The sequence below is a fragment of the Rana temporaria genome, chromosome 2 (assembly GCF_905171775.1).
Source record: "Rana temporaria chromosome 2, aRanTem1.1, whole genome shotgun sequence".
In the NCBI taxonomy this organism is placed as follows: domain Eukaryota; kingdom Metazoa; phylum Chordata; class Amphibia; order Anura; family Ranidae; genus Rana; species Rana temporaria.
In genome coordinates, this window is record NC_053490.1 from 489,563,764 (window position 1) to 489,585,191 (window position 21,428).

At 39.3% G+C, this 21,428-nt stretch overlaps 1 protein-coding gene across 1 annotated transcript in view; it reads right to left on the reverse strand.

The window, feature by feature from the left end:
* The window catches only part of TMPRSS15 (transmembrane serine protease 15), a 505,254-nt gene that overhangs the window by 445,261 nt on the left and 38,565 nt on the right, over positions 1 to 21,428 (reverse strand). Inside the window, exons 2-3 of the mRNA XM_040338815.1 lie at positions 14,784 to 14,902; positions 14,638 to 14,705 (exon numbers count right to left, since the gene is read on the reverse strand). Coding sequence (XP_040194749.1) covers positions 14,638 to 14,705; positions 14,784 to 14,902 — 187 coding nt within the window. The remainder of the gene's footprint in view (positions 1 to 14,637; positions 14,706 to 14,783; positions 14,903 to 21,428) is intronic.

Below are 21,428 nucleotides of genomic sequence, written 5' to 3' on the forward strand. Positions count from 1 at the left end.
GCACAGGGTGTGCCAGGTGTGCCTGGGCACATCCTAATTATCCCATGTGGCACACATTCCCCCTGCTTAGACCCCTAATAAAATTGTAAAGAAATAATAACAAATAAAATAATAAAAATAAAAACAACCGACACTGTCCACTGCCCTACTGACAACAATATCTGCCCTATTGACACTGTGCCCTGCTCTAATGACAGCGTCAGTATATATACACACGCATATGTGTTTGCGCTTTGGGGTGCACACCCTAATGCAATAGGCTGTGCACACCTATGGTCCCAGAGTTACTATATCTCATAGCCCACTGCAGCTTCTTCTACATGTACTAGAGTATGAGAAGGAGGTTCCATTACAGACATTTCCAGGCTGGCTATAGACTTAGGCATCCCATACATTTTGCAACTTTCTTTCCTTTAGCCCTGGTTCACACTGGGCTGCGGGAGTGAAGCCGTGCGAGTTCAGCTGAACTCGCACGATTTCACTCTCGCTGGCAGTCCCGATTTCGGCCGCGATTTAAGAGACATCTGTGCAGGTTTCTGCACAGATGTCTATGTAAATCATGGCCCGAAATCGCAAAAAGTAGTACAGGAAATACTTTTTGAAATCGGTGCAGCGCCGCAGATGCGGCTTTGCACCGATTAGGACAGTGTCATTGCCGACAATTGGCGGCAAATGCCGCCGATTTGAGATGCGATTTCACATGTGAAATCGCATCTCAAATCGAAGGAAATCGTACCCAGTGTGAACCTGGGCTCAACCACACAGTGAAGGAAATTAAATTGCTGGTTTCCTCCAACAGCAGCAGTTGATGGGGAAATCCCTCCCACAGCGCTAATATATTCTGCCAACAAGGAGGGCAGGAAGTCTTCCCCACCAGCATAATACAAGGATCACTGCTGGCTGCTATAGCCTGACAGTCAGGTTATACTGAGGTTGTTCGCTGGATTGACTTCAGTACAACCAGCCTGGCCATAGAAAGATTGAACTTTTGCAGGTTCCTACTGAACCAGTTGAATTTTGATCAATCTATGGGCGCTTTAACCATCAGCAGTTATATAATGGTAACATTGATGGTAGAATGCATGGCTCTGCTGATTGTAGTGACATTGTTTCCTGCAATAGGCTAATTTATTTATTTTACCTATAACCTGAAACTTGTCTTTAGTGTATAATAATTAAAGAGTATCTTAATCCAGAAACAAAAATTTTACATTGCAGTTTACCAGTTCTTCGATGTGATGACTGCATTAGGAAACCGCTTATCCTGTCAAACCACCATGCAAGCTTCAATCCTGGCCTGGAGGACTATTCTCCACCAATCTAAACAGGATCCCATCAGTATAAACCTTAAATTACCAATAGAAGTACTGGAAATACTAAGCCCTTACATTTCAGTCAACCAGTGGATATAGAAAGGCATCCAATGGATAGATGATTTACTGGAAATTGGTGCATCCAAATAATTTGCAACATTGGCAACACAATATAACCTTACTAAAACATCTCAATTTACGCACACACACATTATTAACTTTTTGGCTAAACATCCACCACCCTCAATCCAAATTAATTCTCAGGTGTGGAACGAATACATCATCCTCTCATAAAGGCATATCTTTACTGTACAACATACTTCAGCAAGAGCAAAAATTTGTCAAATGTCCTCCTATATTGTCATGGAAAGCAGATCTAAAGACAATATTTTCACCCCAACAGTAGACAACAGCCTTTAGATACAATTACACAGCTTCCCACTGTATCAATCACTGTGAATTAACACAGAAAATAGTAGCTCGTTGGTAAAGAACTCCAGTTGGCAAAATATTACCCCTCTCAATCTTCCTTATGTTGGCAAGAATGTGGGCATTCTGGTACCAGTCTTCATATAATCTGGGCTTTCAAAAATCTCACTAGCTATTGGAAGAAGATATTTAGCATCATCTCAAGTATCACCGGTATACTCACAATGCCAGATCCTGCTCTGGCCATTCCAAACATAGGTATAGAAAAATATCCTCCCCCATATAGGATAGTAGTTACACATATACTAACAGTTGCCAAACTGGTCATTGCCAGACACTGGAGGAGCAACCTCATCCCAAACCCTTCAGAGATCTTAGAACAAGTTATTCTCAACTATCAATATGAAAGACTCCTAGCCATTAGGTCAATCTCTTGCACATTCTTTGACAGAAATTGGGAACCATGGGTTAAATGGTACCTGTAAATTAATGTAACTTTCACATGTGGTTCTGATCAACCTAAACCACTGGCTCACTCCCGAGATGCTGCTCTATGTGTCCTTAAGACATACAGAGCTGTGGCTCGCTCCACCCCCCGATACTCTCCTCATTGGCTCACTGGCTGTGATTGACAGCTGGATGCCAATGTCTCGGTCAATGAGGAGGAAGAGTCCCAATACAGCCGAGATTATCGTGAACATCGCTGGATCAGAGGGGGCTCAGGTAAGGATTGGATGAACTGGGGGGAAGCAGCTACACACATTTTATGCATGAAGGTAAAAAACCTTCAGTCTTTACAACCACTTCAAGATTTTTTTCTAGCTTTTTTTCCTTAATTTTCACTTGGTGGTCCTACCAGTAGCACAGTTCTTAACACAAGAACAAATTGGGCACTAGATTCAGATTTCCTAAGAGCCACTGAAATGGTAACTAGTCACCCTGGTTCTGGTTCGACAGCCCTCCACAAAAGGACTCAGACTTGTGAATCCATATAATCCAAAGAGAGCATCAAACAAACATCCAAGGTAATTTTATATATAAAAAAATGGATTCATAGAATAATGCCAACACTTTTAGGAGTCAAACATACTCCCTCTTTATCAGTACTTAAAATGTTGACTGTGCTTAAATAGACTCTGATAAGCAGATACCAAATAAATATATGATTTACTGCTTGGAACACTTTCAGGAAGGCAGGTTACACCTGTGTTAGTGAATGCAGGAAAGGTTTATTGCGTTCGCTAACATTTGTTTGGCAATCTCATTGGAGTATACGTAACACACTTCCCTTCCTAGCTTGATAATGCTCGCCCACCCACAAGGAGCTTTTTGCAAAGGCCCAGTGATGAAATGCGTCATATGGAGCTTTGTGTGCACCACATGATTAATCTAGTGTGTACAATTTACAACATGTATCTGTTTGAAGCTGAGAGGGGTCAGTTTAACATGACCATTAAAAAAGAGTGCTTTGAAGCACTCACACTCACTGTAAGTGGAATGATTTATATAATTACATTTTAATAAATGTTTTTTGGTATAGGGAGATGATTTGTCCTGTGTGCTTTTGCGTTAAAGGGGTTGTAAAGGAATTTTTTTTTCATAATAAGCATCCTTTACCTGCAGACATTCCTCTTTTCACTTCCTCATTATTCATTTTTGCTCAGAAGTTGCTCTATTTCTTCTCTGTTCTGTTCACTTCCCGCTTGTCTGATTGTAACTCACCACAGTGATGGGAGGCTTTACTGCGGTGGTCAGTGACGTGCTCACCCCCTCCTAGGAACTACATCTGTGCTGCAGGACGCTCTTTACGTGTTAGAGACTTCAAGGAGGTTCGAATTACTGGGCGTGCCGCAATGCATACTGGGAAATGTAGTTCTTACATGAACGAGCGCTGCAAACCAGGAAGTGAATGAGAGAACAGAAACTAGAACGCCGAAGGTGATATAGATGAAGGAATTTAATAAGTATTTACTCGTTTTTTAACAGAATCATTACACTATTCTGTCTGTCTACCTTGCAGCCATAAATTTTAGCCCAAAAAAAAATTTCCTTTGCAACTCCTTTAACTTAGTGGTATATGCTTAGAGGTGTAGGGCTAACATAAAGTAATGCATTTTTCTACAATTATCAGATCTCTGTGGGAGAACACAATATCCTTTTGATAATGAGAAGGAGATAAGAAGGGTGAGGCCTCGTACAGACGACCAGATCTATCCGCTGGGATTGACCCGCGGATCAGTTCCAGCAGATAGATCCGGTCATCTGTACGTCCGAGCGGACATTTCCTGGCGGATAAAAATACAGCCGACGGATTCCCAGCAGATAAAAATTTTGTAGCTTGCTACAAAATCTATCCGCTGGGATCCAGTCCAGCGGACTGATCCGGTCGTCTGTACAGACTCACCGGATCAGTCTGTCCGCTCCCATCCCTCGCATGCATCGTAATGATTCGACACATGCATGGAAGTGTTTACCTTCCAGCGTCGCGCACGTCGCCGCTTCATCGTCGACACGTGACCGCGGATGTTTTCCGCACGGATTTTGATCCGATGGTGTGTACAAGCCATCGGATCAAAATCCGGAGGAGGAATGTCCGCTGGAAACGGTCCGGCGGATCGTTTCCAGCGGATAACCCCTCGTCTGTACGAGGCCTGAGTGGCTTTCCAATTGAAGACTATATCTGATGAATGGAATCACTGTGAGATTGAAGGAGTGGACTGTCACATGGACAGGATCAGGAATAGTAGCTATTCGGTGCTCTACATTAATGTTTTACTTTTTCTATTTAAAGTACAATCAGCACAACCTATATCACTTTAATAGGAAAACATCTAGTTATAATGTATTTTCTTTTATTCTAATATCTAGTAGAAAAAAAGAACACCATTCTGGAATCAAAATAAATATCTTCTCTCTGCGTAGCCGAGTTCTAATTTAGGATGTCTCACTTCTCTTTTGCAACAAGTTATCTGATAACACAGAAATCTTGCCAGATAGGCTTTTGAAAATAATAAAAATTAGTTTGTTTCTTTATCTTGATCTGAAGCACTACTTTAGGTAGAGAAAAACCTCATCCCTCCCAAAACATCCTCAGAACCACTTTAGATATTTCCCCTTTTATAGACTCAAAGCGAAACCTTTGCCCATTCAGGGAAGTTACTCTTTTCTGCCTCCTCATCCCCTTCTCTCCCACTTTTGGACACATTTTTTTTTTTTGCGAGGGAGCGGGTACCTTGTTTTAATAGGTCCCACTCCCACTTCTGCTCAGAAGCATGCCCCCTTTTTTCCCACAGCCTTCTGGGAGATGTTATGGGTCCCAGGAGGCTGTGGGATCATTCACAAAGTGCAGTGCGGCTAATACATGCTCAGTGGGAAGCCAGCTGTGAAGTCACAAGGAATCACAGCCTGCTTCCCAATGTAAACATGCCGGTGCCAGGGACCAGAAGACCGGCACAGAACTGGCCCGGGTGAGGACAGCGCCAGATCCCTGGACCAGTAAGTGTCTTTTTATTAACCCCCTTAATATGATGGTAGTTACCCAATTTTGAGATCAATGCCCCAGTCTCTATCTGTGTGTCTATGTCTGCAGATCCCAGATACATGCAAAGTATGTGGGAACGTATTCCTTATCAAACTTATATAATATATTATATTATATTATTATATTATTATATAATATTTTATTATATAATGAATGTTGAATAGGAAGAGAGTTAATTACCAGCATGCAGTTAAATAGTTAAATAGTTTTTGCATATTTGTAATTCATAATATATGCACTTTTTTATATTTCTTTGGTGGGATTTTGTGTATATATATATATATATATATATATATATATATATATATATATATATATATATATATATATATATATATATATATATAGATATATATTAATATTGAGGAGCTGCATGGCATTATGGTGCATGATATCTAAGGTACAGAGTTCCTGGAGGAGAAGGACACCGATATTATGCAAATTATTACATATTTTTATATATGGGGTATTTGGGGGTCAAAAATCAATATTATATTTACAGTTTTGCAATCAGCCTGTCTCCAAAATATCAATGAAAATGCTAAAAAAAAAACTTTATTACTTTAATATTTAATGCATTCTTAAAAGTCCTCTACTCATTTCATATATAAATAATCATTACAAACAAAGATTTTTTTTACAAAAGTTTTGTAGTGAAAACTAATGCTAGAACATGCTGTTGGTGAAAGCATTCTTTCCTGATTTATATATCTATAGAAGCTTTTTTAACTAGAGAAAGGAGAGTTGGTTTCACATTTCTTGGTCTACAACAAGCCTTTGGATGCTTCTGAACAGCCATTGCACATTCTTACCACAATATTTCATTTGTAAATGTTGTGTTTTGGTGCTGCCATCTCCTTATATTGCTGCCCCAAACACAGCTCTACAAGTGTACAAGTCTAAAAGCTCTTACATATATTTTAAACAAGTAATTCAGTTCAAAAATTCCTCATCTGTCTCCATATCTATGAGCACTGTGAAGAAAACACATTTTAAAATGCAAATCACAGGCAGTGGGTTGTTCTAGCTTTCTAATGTAGAGAACTAGAAAGTGTTTCTAGGCTGCTCGAAACAATCTGAAACATAATTCTACATTCTTTGTTATGGTCTTTCAGGAAAAGCATAACTTCTTTTGAGAAAAAAGCTATAGAGGTAATGGATTGCTTTTTTAAAAAGCTGTTGCACTGCTTGTTTGATTTATTGATCATAGTCTGGACACAGGTGCACTTTAATCTCAACTTGTGCAGAAAATGAGGCCCCATGTACTGCCTTGGCTTAGTATCCACAGGTTACACAGAGACACAGTGGTCAATTTAATGATTGCCACATGTATCTACCTGTACTTCAGTGCTGTTGCCACCTTTTAATATTTTAGGATAGTTCATGTTCACATAATAAAAAAAGAAAAAGGCTGAAAAGAAAACCTCACCTGTGGGGGGTTACTCAGATCTTTGCAGTCTTCAAAAGCTCCAGAGACTGGAGAGCCTTCAATACATAAAGGTGCATTGGATGCCTGGTGGACTTTAGACATCTTTTATGCTTTATTATGTTCATGCGATTGGGTACCAAAGTACCACTGCAACTTTTAAAATGTGAATGTCCAAACCGCCAGCTACCTGAGAGATAAGTATTTTACCCCTTATTTGAATGCAGACTATGTGGCCTTTTTATGACATACAGTACCTGACCACAATATTGTAAAAAATCGCCCCGCTCCTTCTGCTTGCCGCCTGCAATACATTCCTATGAATGCGCTGCATCTCGTGGGGGCGGTGAGAAGCACAGCCTCACAGCGGCAATATCCAGTGCGATCCCATCACGCTGGATATACAAAATCGGCGGCACCTACTGTAGGGGTTGATTTCCTAAAAGCAAATATGCTGTTCGCTTTGAAAAGGAAGGTCACTTTGGAGGTGAATTATTCCCAGAGCTCCATAAATGTGGTGAAATTTTTCTTTGCAAAGAATATCCAACCACATGAATATATGAAAACAGCATTTTTGCCTTTCACATCATTGGATGATTGAAGTTAGCAGAGCTTCACCTCCCTCCTTAAAAGGGTTTCAAAAGGCAAAAAAAAAATGTCCCTAAATAGTTTCCTTTACCTTAGTGCAGTCCTCCTTCACTTACCTCATCCTTCGATTTTGCTTTTAAATGTCCTTATTTCTTCTGAGAAATTCTCACTTCCTGTTCTTCTGTCTGTAACTCCACACTATAATGCAAAGCTTTCTCCCTGGTGTGGAGAAAGCCTCTTGAGGGGGGAGGTGGCAAAAAGGAGTGTCAGAAAACTCTCTACTTTGCAGATAGAGAAAGGAGCTGTGTGTTAGGGAGGGGGCGAGCATGACACTCCACACCAGGGAGAAAGCCTCGCATTACTGTGTGGAGTTACAGACAGAAGAACAGGAAGTGAGGATTTCTCAGAGGAAATAAGGACATGTAAAAGCAAAATGGAAGGATGAGGTAAGTGAAGGAGGACTGCACTAAGGTAAAGGAAGCTATTTAGGAAAAAATAATTAAAGTGGTTGTAAACCCAAAATTTCATCTTTGCATATCATCTTGTAGTTTTTTTTAACAATGAATTGCCATGAGTGATTTTTTCTGTACCTGCCTCCTGTCCGTGTTATCGATATTTTCTTGAGTCATTACGTATACCCCGCATGCGCCGTGTCATCCTTCATTCCGGCCAGCTGAGACCTGGCCGGAAAGATTCAGTGTCCATGTCGGGGCTGCGTCATTTCCTGTTTTAGACGTCAGCCCCGACATCCTGCGATACTACATGCACAAGAGCCATGTGACCTGTACGTCACATGGTACAGGAGAGCCAGATGGCAGACAGACAGCCAGTTTTAAAGTCTGTGGAATGTGTCTGAGGAATGTGCTTACACAGCGTGCTCCCGGAGGTATTGTCACTCCTTTCTGAAGCACGCTGTGATTTATTTTCTATACGTTTCCATAGTAACCGGAAACGAGGCTTGGAATATCTCTTTACTAGTGCGCATGCGTGGGATTATCGAGAGAAGGACGTTCTGTGGGCGGAAATACAAAGCAGATTTAGATGCAAAAGACCACAGTGAAGATGGCGCTGGCGAATATACTGAAATAAGGTTTGGATTATTAAGAACATATGCTGTAAGCTAACATTTTTATATATACACAAAGTGGTCATTCGATTCATACTTAATTTGCCTTTCAGAATATTATGAATATAGTATTGATGTGTGTGGGTTTACAACCGCTTTAACTTTTACAACCCCTTTAAGCTCTGGGGAAAATCCCCTTGCAAAGTAAAACTTCCCTTGCAAAGTGAACAACCTGTTTACCTTTAGTAAACTAACCACCATGTCACCAAAAACACGGGGTATAACACTTATCTAATTTAAACGTAATCTTCATGATAATAATAAAATATTTCCAGAAAACTATTTTCCTTAACTACTTCTATTTCAAGCTAATATAATGAACTGCATCCAACCTTATCTCTGCACTATTCAGAGAAGCTGCTTGTTTTAGGTAACTGTCTAAAGCTACCTATTCAGTTATCGCCTAGCAATTGTTCTGAGGCCTGTGTCCTTATTGAACTTGAGTTCATTTACTTTTTGGCCATCTTGTTGCTGCTGGGGAAACATAAAAGCTGACATTGAGGACTGGAATATCCTTAACACTGAGCTTCAGCTGTCATTTCAGGGAAACAGAACATGCTAATTGTATATATGCACTCCCTTGGGCAGCAGAGAGAGCTTTTTAAAGGAAGGCATACCGTAGTTTCAAAGTACACCCAGATTCATACTTTTTAAACACACTAAATGCAGGCTTTTTTTTATATGTACTAAATCGGGTTTTGTCACTTTACATTATTTACCAGTAAAAGTTTTCATTGTATTTAAAATAATGCATCTATTATAATAACTTATAAGGATATTAAAAGTAAATATCATGACCAGAGCCTGTGTTCCTTTGGAACATAATTCCACTCTGTAATTGGTGATTGTATATTCATTCACAATTATGTGTTTGTTCTAATGAATGTTGATATTGTAGATTTTTTAAGTATACTGTTTTAAACACTTAACCTTCGGTAGGTTTTACCCCCTTCATAACCTGGCATTTTATTTCTATTCAGTGCTAATTTAACTGCCAATTGCTCAGTCATGCAATGCTGCATGCAAATTTAATTTATATATATATTTTTTTCATATATATTTTTTCCCACACAAATAGAGCCTTCTTTTGGTGCGATTTAATCACCCCTGGGTTTTTTCTTCTTTTTTTTTGCTATGTAAACAAAAAAATACAAAATGCTTATTTTTTTTTTCATTTTTATAATACAATTTTAAAAACAAATAATCTTTCTTCATAAATGTAAGCCAAAATGTAGTCTGCTACATTTCTTATGTACAATAAAATAACATAAATCTGTATATATTATTTAGTCTCTGTGGAAGTTATAGAGTCTATAAACGATGGTATATATATTTGAAAATTTATCAATCCTGATGAACTCTAACATGACATAAGTACCTCCAACATTATTGGGTAATTATATGTGTATAGAGAGTTGAAGTAATCTATTAACCCCCTGGCGGTATTCCCGAGTCTGGCTCGGGGTAAGATTTCTGTACCAAAAGCGGTATCCCCGAGCCAGACTCGGGGCCGCCTCGCAGCAGCAGGAGACAAAGTTACTTACCATGTCCATGGATCCTGCGATGCCTCCCCGCTGTGTGAGCGAGCGGGTCCTAGCTCGATTCACACAGTGTCCCTGTGTGCCGCTAATCTCCGTTCCCTGCGACGTTACGACACACAGGGGCGGAGAACTGCGCCAAATTTAAAAACGTAAACAAACACATTACATACAGCATACTGTAATCTTATAGATTACAGTACTGTATGTAAAAAATACACACCCCCTTTGTCCCTAGTGGTCTGCCCAGTGTTCTGCATGTACTTTTGTATAATAAAAACTGTTCTTTCTTCCTGGAAACTGGGGATTGTCCATAGCAACCAAAAGTGTCCCTTTATGTCAAAAGTGGTTTTAGAGCAGCTAGAAAACAGCGATAATAAATTATAATCACTTGCAGAATTGAGCGATAGCGATTTGTGGGGAAATTCGTCATAATAAAATAAAAGTAATGACAGCGACAATTCTGCAACTGAGCAAATTTCTGTGTTTTTGAGTTGATTACATCATTGAATAATTTTTATTATAATTATATAATTATTTGTTATACTTATTTATAATTATTTATTATATTATAATTTATCATTTTGTTTTTCAAACTTTTTCATACCCGGGATGCCTACAATGAGTGAGTGAGTTATTCCTAAGAATTACAGGCCTACAATATAAAACGCCAAATTTCCTTGCAAAATAATAGTACCGCTTTCAGCACCTAAAATCTGAAATAATCATACCGCCAGGGAGGTTATAGGATCACAGGCATGATCCCAGTGTGCAATGTCTTTGCATGTGTCAATGTGTCTCTAAGTCCCACCTGACACAGAAGACCACCAGAGGATTACACATGGCATACTTAATTCAATATTCAAGATTGAACATAAAGATAGAGACTATTTTTTCATGTTTTTATTCAGGTTTGAGGAGGTCACTGTACCACTTGACAAAACGCGTCAGTGCTGGGCTACGTGATGTCATCATGTCCAGAAGTCTGAGGTTGGCCATGTTACAGATGTCACTCCCATTGATGTCTATCCTTAAGGGGGCAACGTTTAAATATTTTTAAGAAGTCAATACATCTTGTGCACTGGGTTTCAGTGCACATTTTTTGAGAGTGGATATTTTATTACTTTATTAATAAAATCTTATTATGTGGGAATACTACACTATGAGGAGTTTTTTATCTAGAGCACATTTTTTTATTTGGAGCACTGTGATGGACAGAAATGTTTAATAATCATTTGCACTAATATTTAACCACTTACCCCCCGGACCATATTGCTGCCCAAAGACCAGAGTACTTTTTGCGATTCGGGACTGCGTCGCTTTAACAGACAATTGCGCGGTCGTGCGACGTGGCTCCCAAACAAAATTGGCGTCCTTTTTTTCCCACAAATAGAGCTTTCTTTTGGTGGTATTTGATCACCTCTGCGTTTTTTATTTTTTGCGCTATAAACAAAAATAGAGCGACAATTTTGAAAAAAATGAATATTTTTTACTTTTTGCTGTAATAAATATCCCCCAAAAATATATAAAAAAACATTTTTTTTCCTCAGTTTAGGCCGATACGTATTCTTCTACATATTTTTCGTAAAAAAAATCGCAATAAGCGTTTATTGATTGGTTTGCGCAAAAGTTATAGCGTTTACAAAATAGGGGGTATTTTTATGGCATTTTTATTAATATTTTTTTTACTAGTAATGGCGGCGATCAGCGATTTTTTTTTCGGTATTGCGACATTATGGCGGACACTTCGGACATTTTTGACACATTTTTGGGACCATTGGCATTTTTATAGCGATCAGTGCTATAAAAATGCATTAGATTACTATAAAAATGCCACTGGCAGTGAAGGGGTTAACACTAGGGGGCGGGGAAGGGGTTAAGTATGCCTGGGTGTGTTCTTACTGTGGGGGGGGGGGTGGCCTCACTAGGGGAAACACTGATTTTCTGTTCATACATTGTATGAACAGAAAATCAGCATTTCCCCTGCTGACAGGAACGAGAGCTGTGTGTTTACACACACAGCTCCCGTTCCCCGCTCTGTACCGAGCGATCGGGTGTGCCCGGCGGCGATCGCGCCCGCCGGGCACACGCACGGGAGTCGGGGGCGAGCGGGGAGCGCGCGCGCGCCTCCGGCGGCGCGCACGCGCCCCCTAGTGGCGGCTATACGATAGGACGTATAGCTACGGGCTCTCGCCCAGGAGAGCCGACCTGCCGCCGTATAATGACGGTGCGCGGTCGGCTAGTGGTTAAAGGAGCATTACCCTTTAATGAAGATTTATATCACTGCATTAAATCAAGGATTGGAGGTGATATATGTTTGATGTATGGTTTGATACATTATGAATTGAACATATATTTATGTAGGTTATGATCTTTTAGGTTTGCATTGCTTTATTTTCATTTTGTGATTTATTATTGTTTGCACTGCACTTTTTATCTATCTAGTACGTGATCCGGCACTTCCGGGTGGGGGTGGGGGGGTATGCACTTGATGTGAGGCTTGATGACTGCCTACCAGCACCCGCTAATTTGCGAGGAGGAAGACAGGACAGAGCTACAACATCATTTAGACACCACAAACTACTGGATCCACTTCAATCGGGTTTTCGTCCTGGTCACGGAACAGAAACAGCACTTCTCAAAATATGGGATGACGCTCTCGAAGCAGCAGACAAAGGAGAATCTTGTCTTCTGGTACTATTGGACCTGAGCGCAGCTTTTGATACAGTAGACCACAAATTGTTGCTATCTCGCCTAGCCGACGTAGCTAGAGTGACAGACTCCGATCTGCGTTGGTTCTCCTCCTTTCTGAAAAATCGATCACACATAGTGAAACTAGGTCCTTTCACTTCTGAAAAACATACCGTGTCATGCGGAGTCCCTCAGGGGTCACCCTTGTCACCTGTACTATTCAATATCTATCTCGCCCTCTCCTCAAAATCATCAGCAACCAAAATTTACTCTACTATTCCTACAAGGATGACACCCAGCTCTACTTTCGCATCAGCAATAAATATTGATCATTATCTCGGACTAGAGAAATGCCTTACTTTGATAGAAGATTGGATGACGGAGAGTTACCTTAAACTCAACGGTTCAAAAACAGAACTTCTGGTCCATGCCAACCGAAAGAGATTTGCCATGACAACATGGACACCCCCGCCCATTTTGGGACAAACCATCACCCCTAGCACCAAAGTCAAAAGTCTCGGAGTCACTTTTGACTCCCACATGACAATGGATGCACAAATAAGTTCAGTAGTCAGCGGATCCCACCATCTGCTGCGCCTGCTACGTAGACTTAATCCCTTTATCCCAAAAGAAGACATAGCAGTCTTGGTGGGAACGATATTCAACTCCAGACTCGACTATGCAAACGACCTTTACCTCAGACTACCAAAGTACCAAATTGCTCATCTACAAGTCGTCCAGAATACGGCGGCATGACTTGTAACAGGTAAAAAACCCTGGGAATCAATTTCCCCCTCGCTTAGATCCCTTCATTGGTTGCTTGTAAAAGACAGAATTACATTTAAGGCACTCTGCCTGACGCACAAATGTGTACAAGTAAGTGCGCCCCAATATCTATGTGAAAAATTAAAATGTCACAACCCCAATCGCATTCTCCGTTCTACCAACCAAAATCTACTCCAGATACCCAAGGCCAGATACAAGTCTAAAGGAGAATGAAGATTTGCAGTCCAAGGACCTAGACTGTGGAACGCTTTACCAACCAGCATCCAAATGTAAGTGAATCACCAGGCCTTCAGAAAAAAAACTCAAAACCCATCTATTCTGAAGGCAAAATATAGTCTGAAACGGATACCAAGTGCCCTGAGGCGATTTAGTTTGCATGTGTTGTGCTATACAAGTTTCTCACTCACTCACTCACTAAACAATACAGAGCTCCTGTCAGTGGGGATGTGTTGATTTTTGTTACCCAGCAAAGCACATCCCTTAGTGAAAGCACCTCACAGTACATACATAAACACTGGTTAGGCACACATGTAATCCTTTAATTGCCCTAGATGTTTAACCCCTGCCCAGCCAGTGTCATTAGTACAGTAAATATTTTTAGCACTGATCACTGTATTAGTGTCACTGGTTCCCAAAGAGTGTCAAGTAGTGTCAGATTGGCTGCCATTTTTTTATTGGATATGTTTTATAGCAGAAGGTAAAAAAATATTGTTGTTTTTTCCAAAATGTTTTCCTTTTTTTGTATATAGCACATAGAATAAAAAAAAACAGTGGTGATGAAATACCACAAAAAAAGCTCTATTTGTGGGAAGAAAATGTATATACATTTTGATTTGTGTACAGCTTTGCATGACTGTGCAATGGTCAATTAAAATAATGCAGTGCCAAAAAGCAAAAACAATTGGCTAGTCAGGAAAGGGGGTAAATCTTCTAGAGGTCAAGTGGTACATTGTGATTTGTGGTATGGGAACACATAACAGTGGCTGGCTGCAACATTCATTTACTTGATATTATCACATGTTTTATATAAGTTGGTGAGCATGAGGGGTAATCTCTTTAATGAAGCCCCGGATAGAAGTAAAAATCTACAAGGATTCTAATCCTTCCCCATTCTGTCTAAACCGAAAAAAGGTTTTGACTGGGTATAAATAAAATAAACAGATAAATCCTTTTCTTTTTTTTGCTGTTTCTAATCTTACCGGAATTGCACAATTTCAGATGTTCTATATTCAAACTTCAGCTGACTAGATTGGAAGATTTCATTGATCTGGTAAAAAGAATATATTATCATATCACTAATACAGCCAAATAAAAGTAATTAAGAACTAACTGAAAGAACACATACCATTTTCTGGACATCAAAAGCCAGTGATTTGAAGTTTGATGAACTTGGATCTTGCAATTCAGATGTGTATGTTGCTCCTGAAGTTATTTTAAAGGATCCTTGCACTGTATTAACTTGATCTGAAAAAAAAAAAAATACAAAAACAAATAAATAAATATATGTATATACCGTATACATATTTATGACTTTTATAATTATATATACAGAATTTATGATTTCTTGTCCATTTCTTGGCCTTTTTCAGAGAATATTTTTTGTATCCCTTTACTGTTCTATACAGTTCAACTATATTTTCCCGCAGATACTTTGACAATTCTTTTGCTTTCCCCATGACTCAAAATCCAGAAATGTCAGTGCAGCACTGGAGGAAAGATGCAAGGGTCTGCCAGGAGTCCAGAAACTCATTGATCTACATTGATTATACACACACACTAATTAGAAGAAAACTGATCACATGTGAGGATGGTTACCTTTAATAGGTAACAAAATTGATTGATAATAAATGGCTTCAGCCAAACACTAACCATGAGTGAAAGAAATGTTTTTGTGTTATCATTCAATCAATCATACATTTTGCCAGGGTATGTAAACTTATCAGCACATCTGTGTATCTATCTATCTATCTATCTATCTATCTATCTATCTATCTATATATATATATATATATATATATATATATATATATATATATATATATATATATATATATATATATATATATATATATATTGCACAAAGCAACACAGCAAGATCCATGGCATCCAAGACATGGATGAGTAAGTTTGGGGTGGAGGAACTTAACTGGCCTGCACAGAATCCTGACCTCAACCTGATAGAACACCTTTGGAATGAATTAGAGCCTGCAAGCCAGGCCTTTTCATCCAATCTCAGTGCCTGACTTCACAAATGCAATTCTGGAAGAATGCTCAAACATTCCCATAGACACACTCCTAAACCTTGTGGACGGCCTTCCCAGAAGAGTTGAAGCTGTTATACCTGCAAAGGGTGGGCTAACACAATCTTGAACCCTATAGATTAAGACTGGGATGACATTAAAGGTTATGTTTGTGTAAAGGCAGGCATCTCAATATAGTGTATATAAAAGGGTGGTGTCTCCCGGTTGACAGCACTGACCATATATGGGCATGTCCATTTTAGGTCAGTGACATCATGGGTTCCCAGTGCTGCACACTGGTTCCCCCCTTTCCTGATCTGCTAGGTTGCATCCTTGGATAAGGGTCTGGCAAGGATATTAGGGGGGATCTCTTACTTTTTTTGTGTGTGTGGAGGTCACCTATTAACATCTATACCAGACCTTCATCTAAGATAAGGGTATGCTTCAAATTAATGTAATCCCTGTGGGGGTTTTTTTTGCGCTATAAACTAAAAAAGACTGACAATTTTGAAAAAATATTTGTTTTACTATAAAACATAAACACATGTAAAAAATTTAATTTCTTCATCAATCGAGGCCAATATGTATTCTGCTACATATTTTTCGTTAAAAAAAAACGCAATAGTTTCAGGGCCAGATTCTCGTATCTTCGCGCAATTTTGGGCAGGCGTAACATATCTGATTTACGTTACGCCTACGCAACTTACACGGGCAAGTGCTGTATTCTCAAAGCACTTGCTCCGTAAGTTGCGGCGGCGTAGCGTAAATCGGCCGGCGTAAGCCCGCCTAATTCAAATTTGGATCAGGGGGTCGTGTTTTATGTAAATCTACTATGACCCAACGTGATTGACGTTTTTCACGAACGGCGTAGGCGCCGTCTGTGGAAATCTCCCAGTGTGCATTGCTCCTAATACGCTGCAAGGACGTATTGGTTTTGACGTGGACGTAAATTACGTCCAGCCCCATTTACGGACGAGTTACGCAAACGACGCAAAATTTAAAAATTTTGACGCAGGAACGACGGCCATACTTAACATTGATGCGCCGCACTTATGCCACCATATAGCAGGGGCAACTACACGCCGGGAAAAGCCTAACGTAAATGTCGTAACTTTACTGCCTCAGCCGCGCGTACGTTTGAGAATTTGCGTATCTAGCTAATTTGCATACTCGACGCGGAATTCGACGGAAACGCCACCTAGCGGTGAAAAAAAATAATGCAGTTTAGATCCGGCGCCTGTCGAATCTAATGGATATCTATGCGTAACTAATTCTAAGAATCAGTCGCATAGATACGACGGGTCAGATTAGGACTTACGACGGCGTACATGGCGCTGCGCCATCGTAAGTCCTTTGAGAATCTGGGCCACAGCGTCTACAAACTATGGGATATTTTTATTTATTTATGTATTTTTTACTAGTAATGGCGTGATCAACTTATAGCGGGACTGTGTACCATTATATGCCTTTTAGTTCCCATGTATATATATATTTTTGTAAACAGAAAAACAAATAAGGTGCCTAAAGTGTGTGAAGATCTGCTACCCTCTCCAACACAGACTTTATCTGTCAGGATTCAAATGCTTGGAGCGCCCTGGATATACACATTTTTCTATATATTTTTGTAACATGCTGTCTATGGTTATATACCAATGTACATTATAACTTGATATACATTCATCATCCAAGAGAATAAACTTCTTGGGGCAGATTCACATAGATTTAGAAAGGCGCAGTGTATCAGAGATATGCTACGCCGCCGTATCTTACCTGGCTTTATGTTGAATCCAGGAAGATTTTGCGCCGTAAGTTACGGCGGCGTAGTGTATCTCTCGGCGCGTAATTCAATTCGGCGGGTAGGGGGCGTGAATCATGGACGACTTACGCAAAAAAAAAATCAAAATTTGACACGGGAACGACGGCCATACTTTAACATGGCAAGTCTATCTATACACCACAAAATAGCAGCTTTAACTATACGCCGGAAAAAGCCGACTAGAGACGACGTAAGAGAATGCGACGACCGCGCGTACGTTCGTGGATCGTCGGAAAAAGCTCATTTGCATACCCAACGCTGAAAATGACGTGAACTCCACCCAGCGGGCGCCGAAGTATTGCATCTAAGATCCGAAGATGTACGAAGCCGTACGCCTGTCGCATCTTACCCAAATGCCGTCGTATCTTGGTTTGAGGATTCAAACTAAAGATACGACGCAGGAAATTTGAAAGTACGCCGGCGTATCAGTAGATACGCCGGCGTACTTGCTCTGTGAATCTGCCCCCTTGTTTTTAACATTGACTATTTTTCCATGCCACACATGCCTCACTCTAAGGCCTCGTACACACGGGCAAGAATCTCGTCAGGAAAAAAACATTGTTTTTTCCGACAAGATTCTTGGCAAGAATCTCTTGCCGCCCGAGTGTATACACAGACCTTTCAAAAGAACTGTGGTTCTCTTGAATGGCAAGAACGCGGTGATGTAATCACATACGACAAGCATGCACTCATCACATTCGATGCCATCGCCACCATCTTGCTTTACCCTACCTATGCCGTGGAAGCTACCGCGCATGCGTCAAAGTCATTTTGAGTTTCCATGGCGACAGGTAAGTATACACACTCTCGGGTTTCTCATTGGGAAACAGGGTGTCAAGAACCTGGACGAGTAAATAGAGAGCAGGATCTCTATTTTTCTCGTCGAGATTCTGGCCAGATTTCCAGACGAGAAACCTGAAAGCCTCGTACACATGCTCGGTTTACTCGGCAAGAAAGCTCTGCTACCAGTTTTCTTGCTGGTTCTTGCCGAGAAAACCGAGCATGTGTACGAGGCTAAAGTCCCAAAAACACCCCTCTTTTAATAAGGATTAGGGATGGAGTCGTATAGTCAACATGCCCCAACATAGTCCCAAATTTTCCCATTTTCTACGACTTAAAAAAAAAGTATCACAGACCAACTGTATCTTTTTTTTTTTTAGGGAAAAGCAGAAAAAAATTGGTGCAGGTACACACAATCAAGAAGAGCAATGCAAAATGCTCCAAACCTGAAACTATTTAAGTGTGTTGATAATTTTAAAATACTTATAGCTGTCCTAAACACTTCTTTACTTTCCATAAATGATTAAAATAAAATATATATATATATATTAATATAGCAAGCTGTATTTATTATCTATATTTATGCAATGTATGAAAAAGCTATATACAGTATGCAATCATGAATAACAGATAATGAATGTAGTACACTCAGCAGGTTGCAAAACACTTTAGAAACTTGTATATGCAGACATCAGTGTGATGTGTGTTCCATACAAACCTATTTCTAGAAATGGCTTTTAGTTTCTTTAGAGAGCAGTCGATCAGGAATAAGCATTTACACCCAGGGGTGCTTTGGAGTGATATTTTTGTTTTAACTTTATTTTTCTATGGTTAGTCTACAACATTTTATTGTTTACCAAGATTTTTTTTTTTTACATTTTCACACAAGGCTGATTGTTTGCCATGCTGCTAACCTTAGGCCTTCTGAAGCATTGCTGTGGGGGGAAATTGCAGGACAAAAAGTACACTGCGGTGATTTATAAGGTGACAATAATAGTGTGACTATAGGAGGATCAGGTTTGAAAAAAAAAAAAACAGCAGATCCTTTGGCCTCTAAATCAATCCAAACATAACCATCATTCAGCCCACCCTGCTAATATCTCCTTGGCAGCACTACGATCCCCCTGACTTCGAGCATCATTTAAGTAGAATTAAAATAAAATAGCTGTGGAGCTTATTATATTACTGACTGTAAATAAATAAATTAATAACTTGTGTTACCTAAATCTATAGTGCCATATATGCATGTGTTACTGTCCCATCATGTTGTATGCTGTGCATTAGTACAGGCATACCCCACATTTAAGCACACAATGAGGTATATTTACTATAGCTGGAGAGTTCAAAATCAGGCTCACCTCTGCATAGAAACCAATGAGCTTCTAACCCCAGCTTGTTCAATTAAGCCTGGTAATAAAATCTGGAAGCTGGTTGGTTTCTATGCAGAAGTGAGCCTGATTTTGCACTCCCCAGCGATAGTAAATAAACCCCATTGTGTACTTAAAAGTGGGGTATGCCTGTAATTAAAAAAAAAGCAATATGAAGTATCTTAAAATATAAAAAGTCTCTGTGCAAAGTACAAATAAAATAACATTTTCATAAAGTGCTGTATAAAGTTACTGGTGCTAAAAAATCTCAATCTTCATTGCATGCAAATGAGGGGAGAAAAGAACCGAAGAACAGCCTCCATTAGTGTAATGTTTTATATTAAACCATAGGAACATTTAAAATCCATGTACTCTGTAATAATGCTTGCATTGCATACAAGATATAGCACACATATTACTTCCTATAACCACCTGTGTTCCACCAACCAGAAATGCGGAAGTGATGCAGCAGACCCCACCCAATGCGTTTCATCACATTGATGTCATCAGGAGTGGCCATACCAGTCACCAGTCTTTTTATACTGCACTTTTTAGAAAATTGGTATTTATTTGAACTTTATACATAAACGTTCTATATGTTTTGAGACTTCATATTGCTTTAATATATGTACTAATGCACAGCAAATATCATGATGGGATGGATGCCACATATGTATATGGCACTATATGCAAAAACCCAACGTACCCAAGTTATTAATTAATTAATTCATTTATTTATTTACAGTCAGTAATATACTAAGCGTCACACCAATTTTATTTTAATGCTTTGGGTTATATCTAATTTTGAGAATATAAGCACGGTGGAGGCAGCTACATATGGATTTGACACTATCGACAATATATGCGATTCAACTTAGTAAAGGATAATGAATAGTGAATGCAAAGTAAATATACCTTATGTGGATTGGCCTTTGTCATCATTATAAGATTGCTGATTTACTTTGCATTCGCTATTCATTATCCTTTACTATGTTAAATCTCAAAAATTGCATTTGTATTCTATACTATTTTGTTATCATATTTTTTTTTTTCGTGGCATGTACTCTTTTTGCATTATCCTCTGAAGAAGACAACAAACACTGAAATGCATTGGGATGCAATTCCACACCAAAATCACAGTATGGCTCTTTGGGGTATACATGTACTGTATCTATATATGTGACCTATATGTACAAGGGATGACATTACTGACTTTCCAGAACCTTTTTTAAAGATTGCACGTTCTGTGCTATAAAAGTGTCAAAGTCAAAGTTTACCAATATCTGTGATTATGGTAGACATCAGTAAAATGTTTTTTTTTTTTTCCATTTTAGCAAGAAATTGCTCAAACATCCTTTATTTTTGAAGGGAGATTCCAATTCACTTCCCCTATATTCACAGCAAGAAATCAGGGCAAAGTTCCCAAATGTGAGATAAATCTCTTCACAGACAGTTATCATCACAACAAGTGTCCCCATAGGAAGATTTGCCCTATATTTGTATTCTAGCAGCAAGTCAAAGTTTTGGATTTTCCCTTCACTCCTTTTTCTAAGTGATATTGGTCAGCATACAGAGGTATTTTGAGCGCTACCTGGTTACATAAAATCCCCACTTGTGTACTCACGTTAAATACATTTGCAATAAGCAATTAAACAAATTTTGCAATAAACAATTGAATAACAAATAATGTGAAATAAAGAATGGGTAAACACATAAATAAACGTGTCATTCATAAATTAGTCCATATCCTTGCATCTTCATACATGCAGAATGTAACAATCAATCGT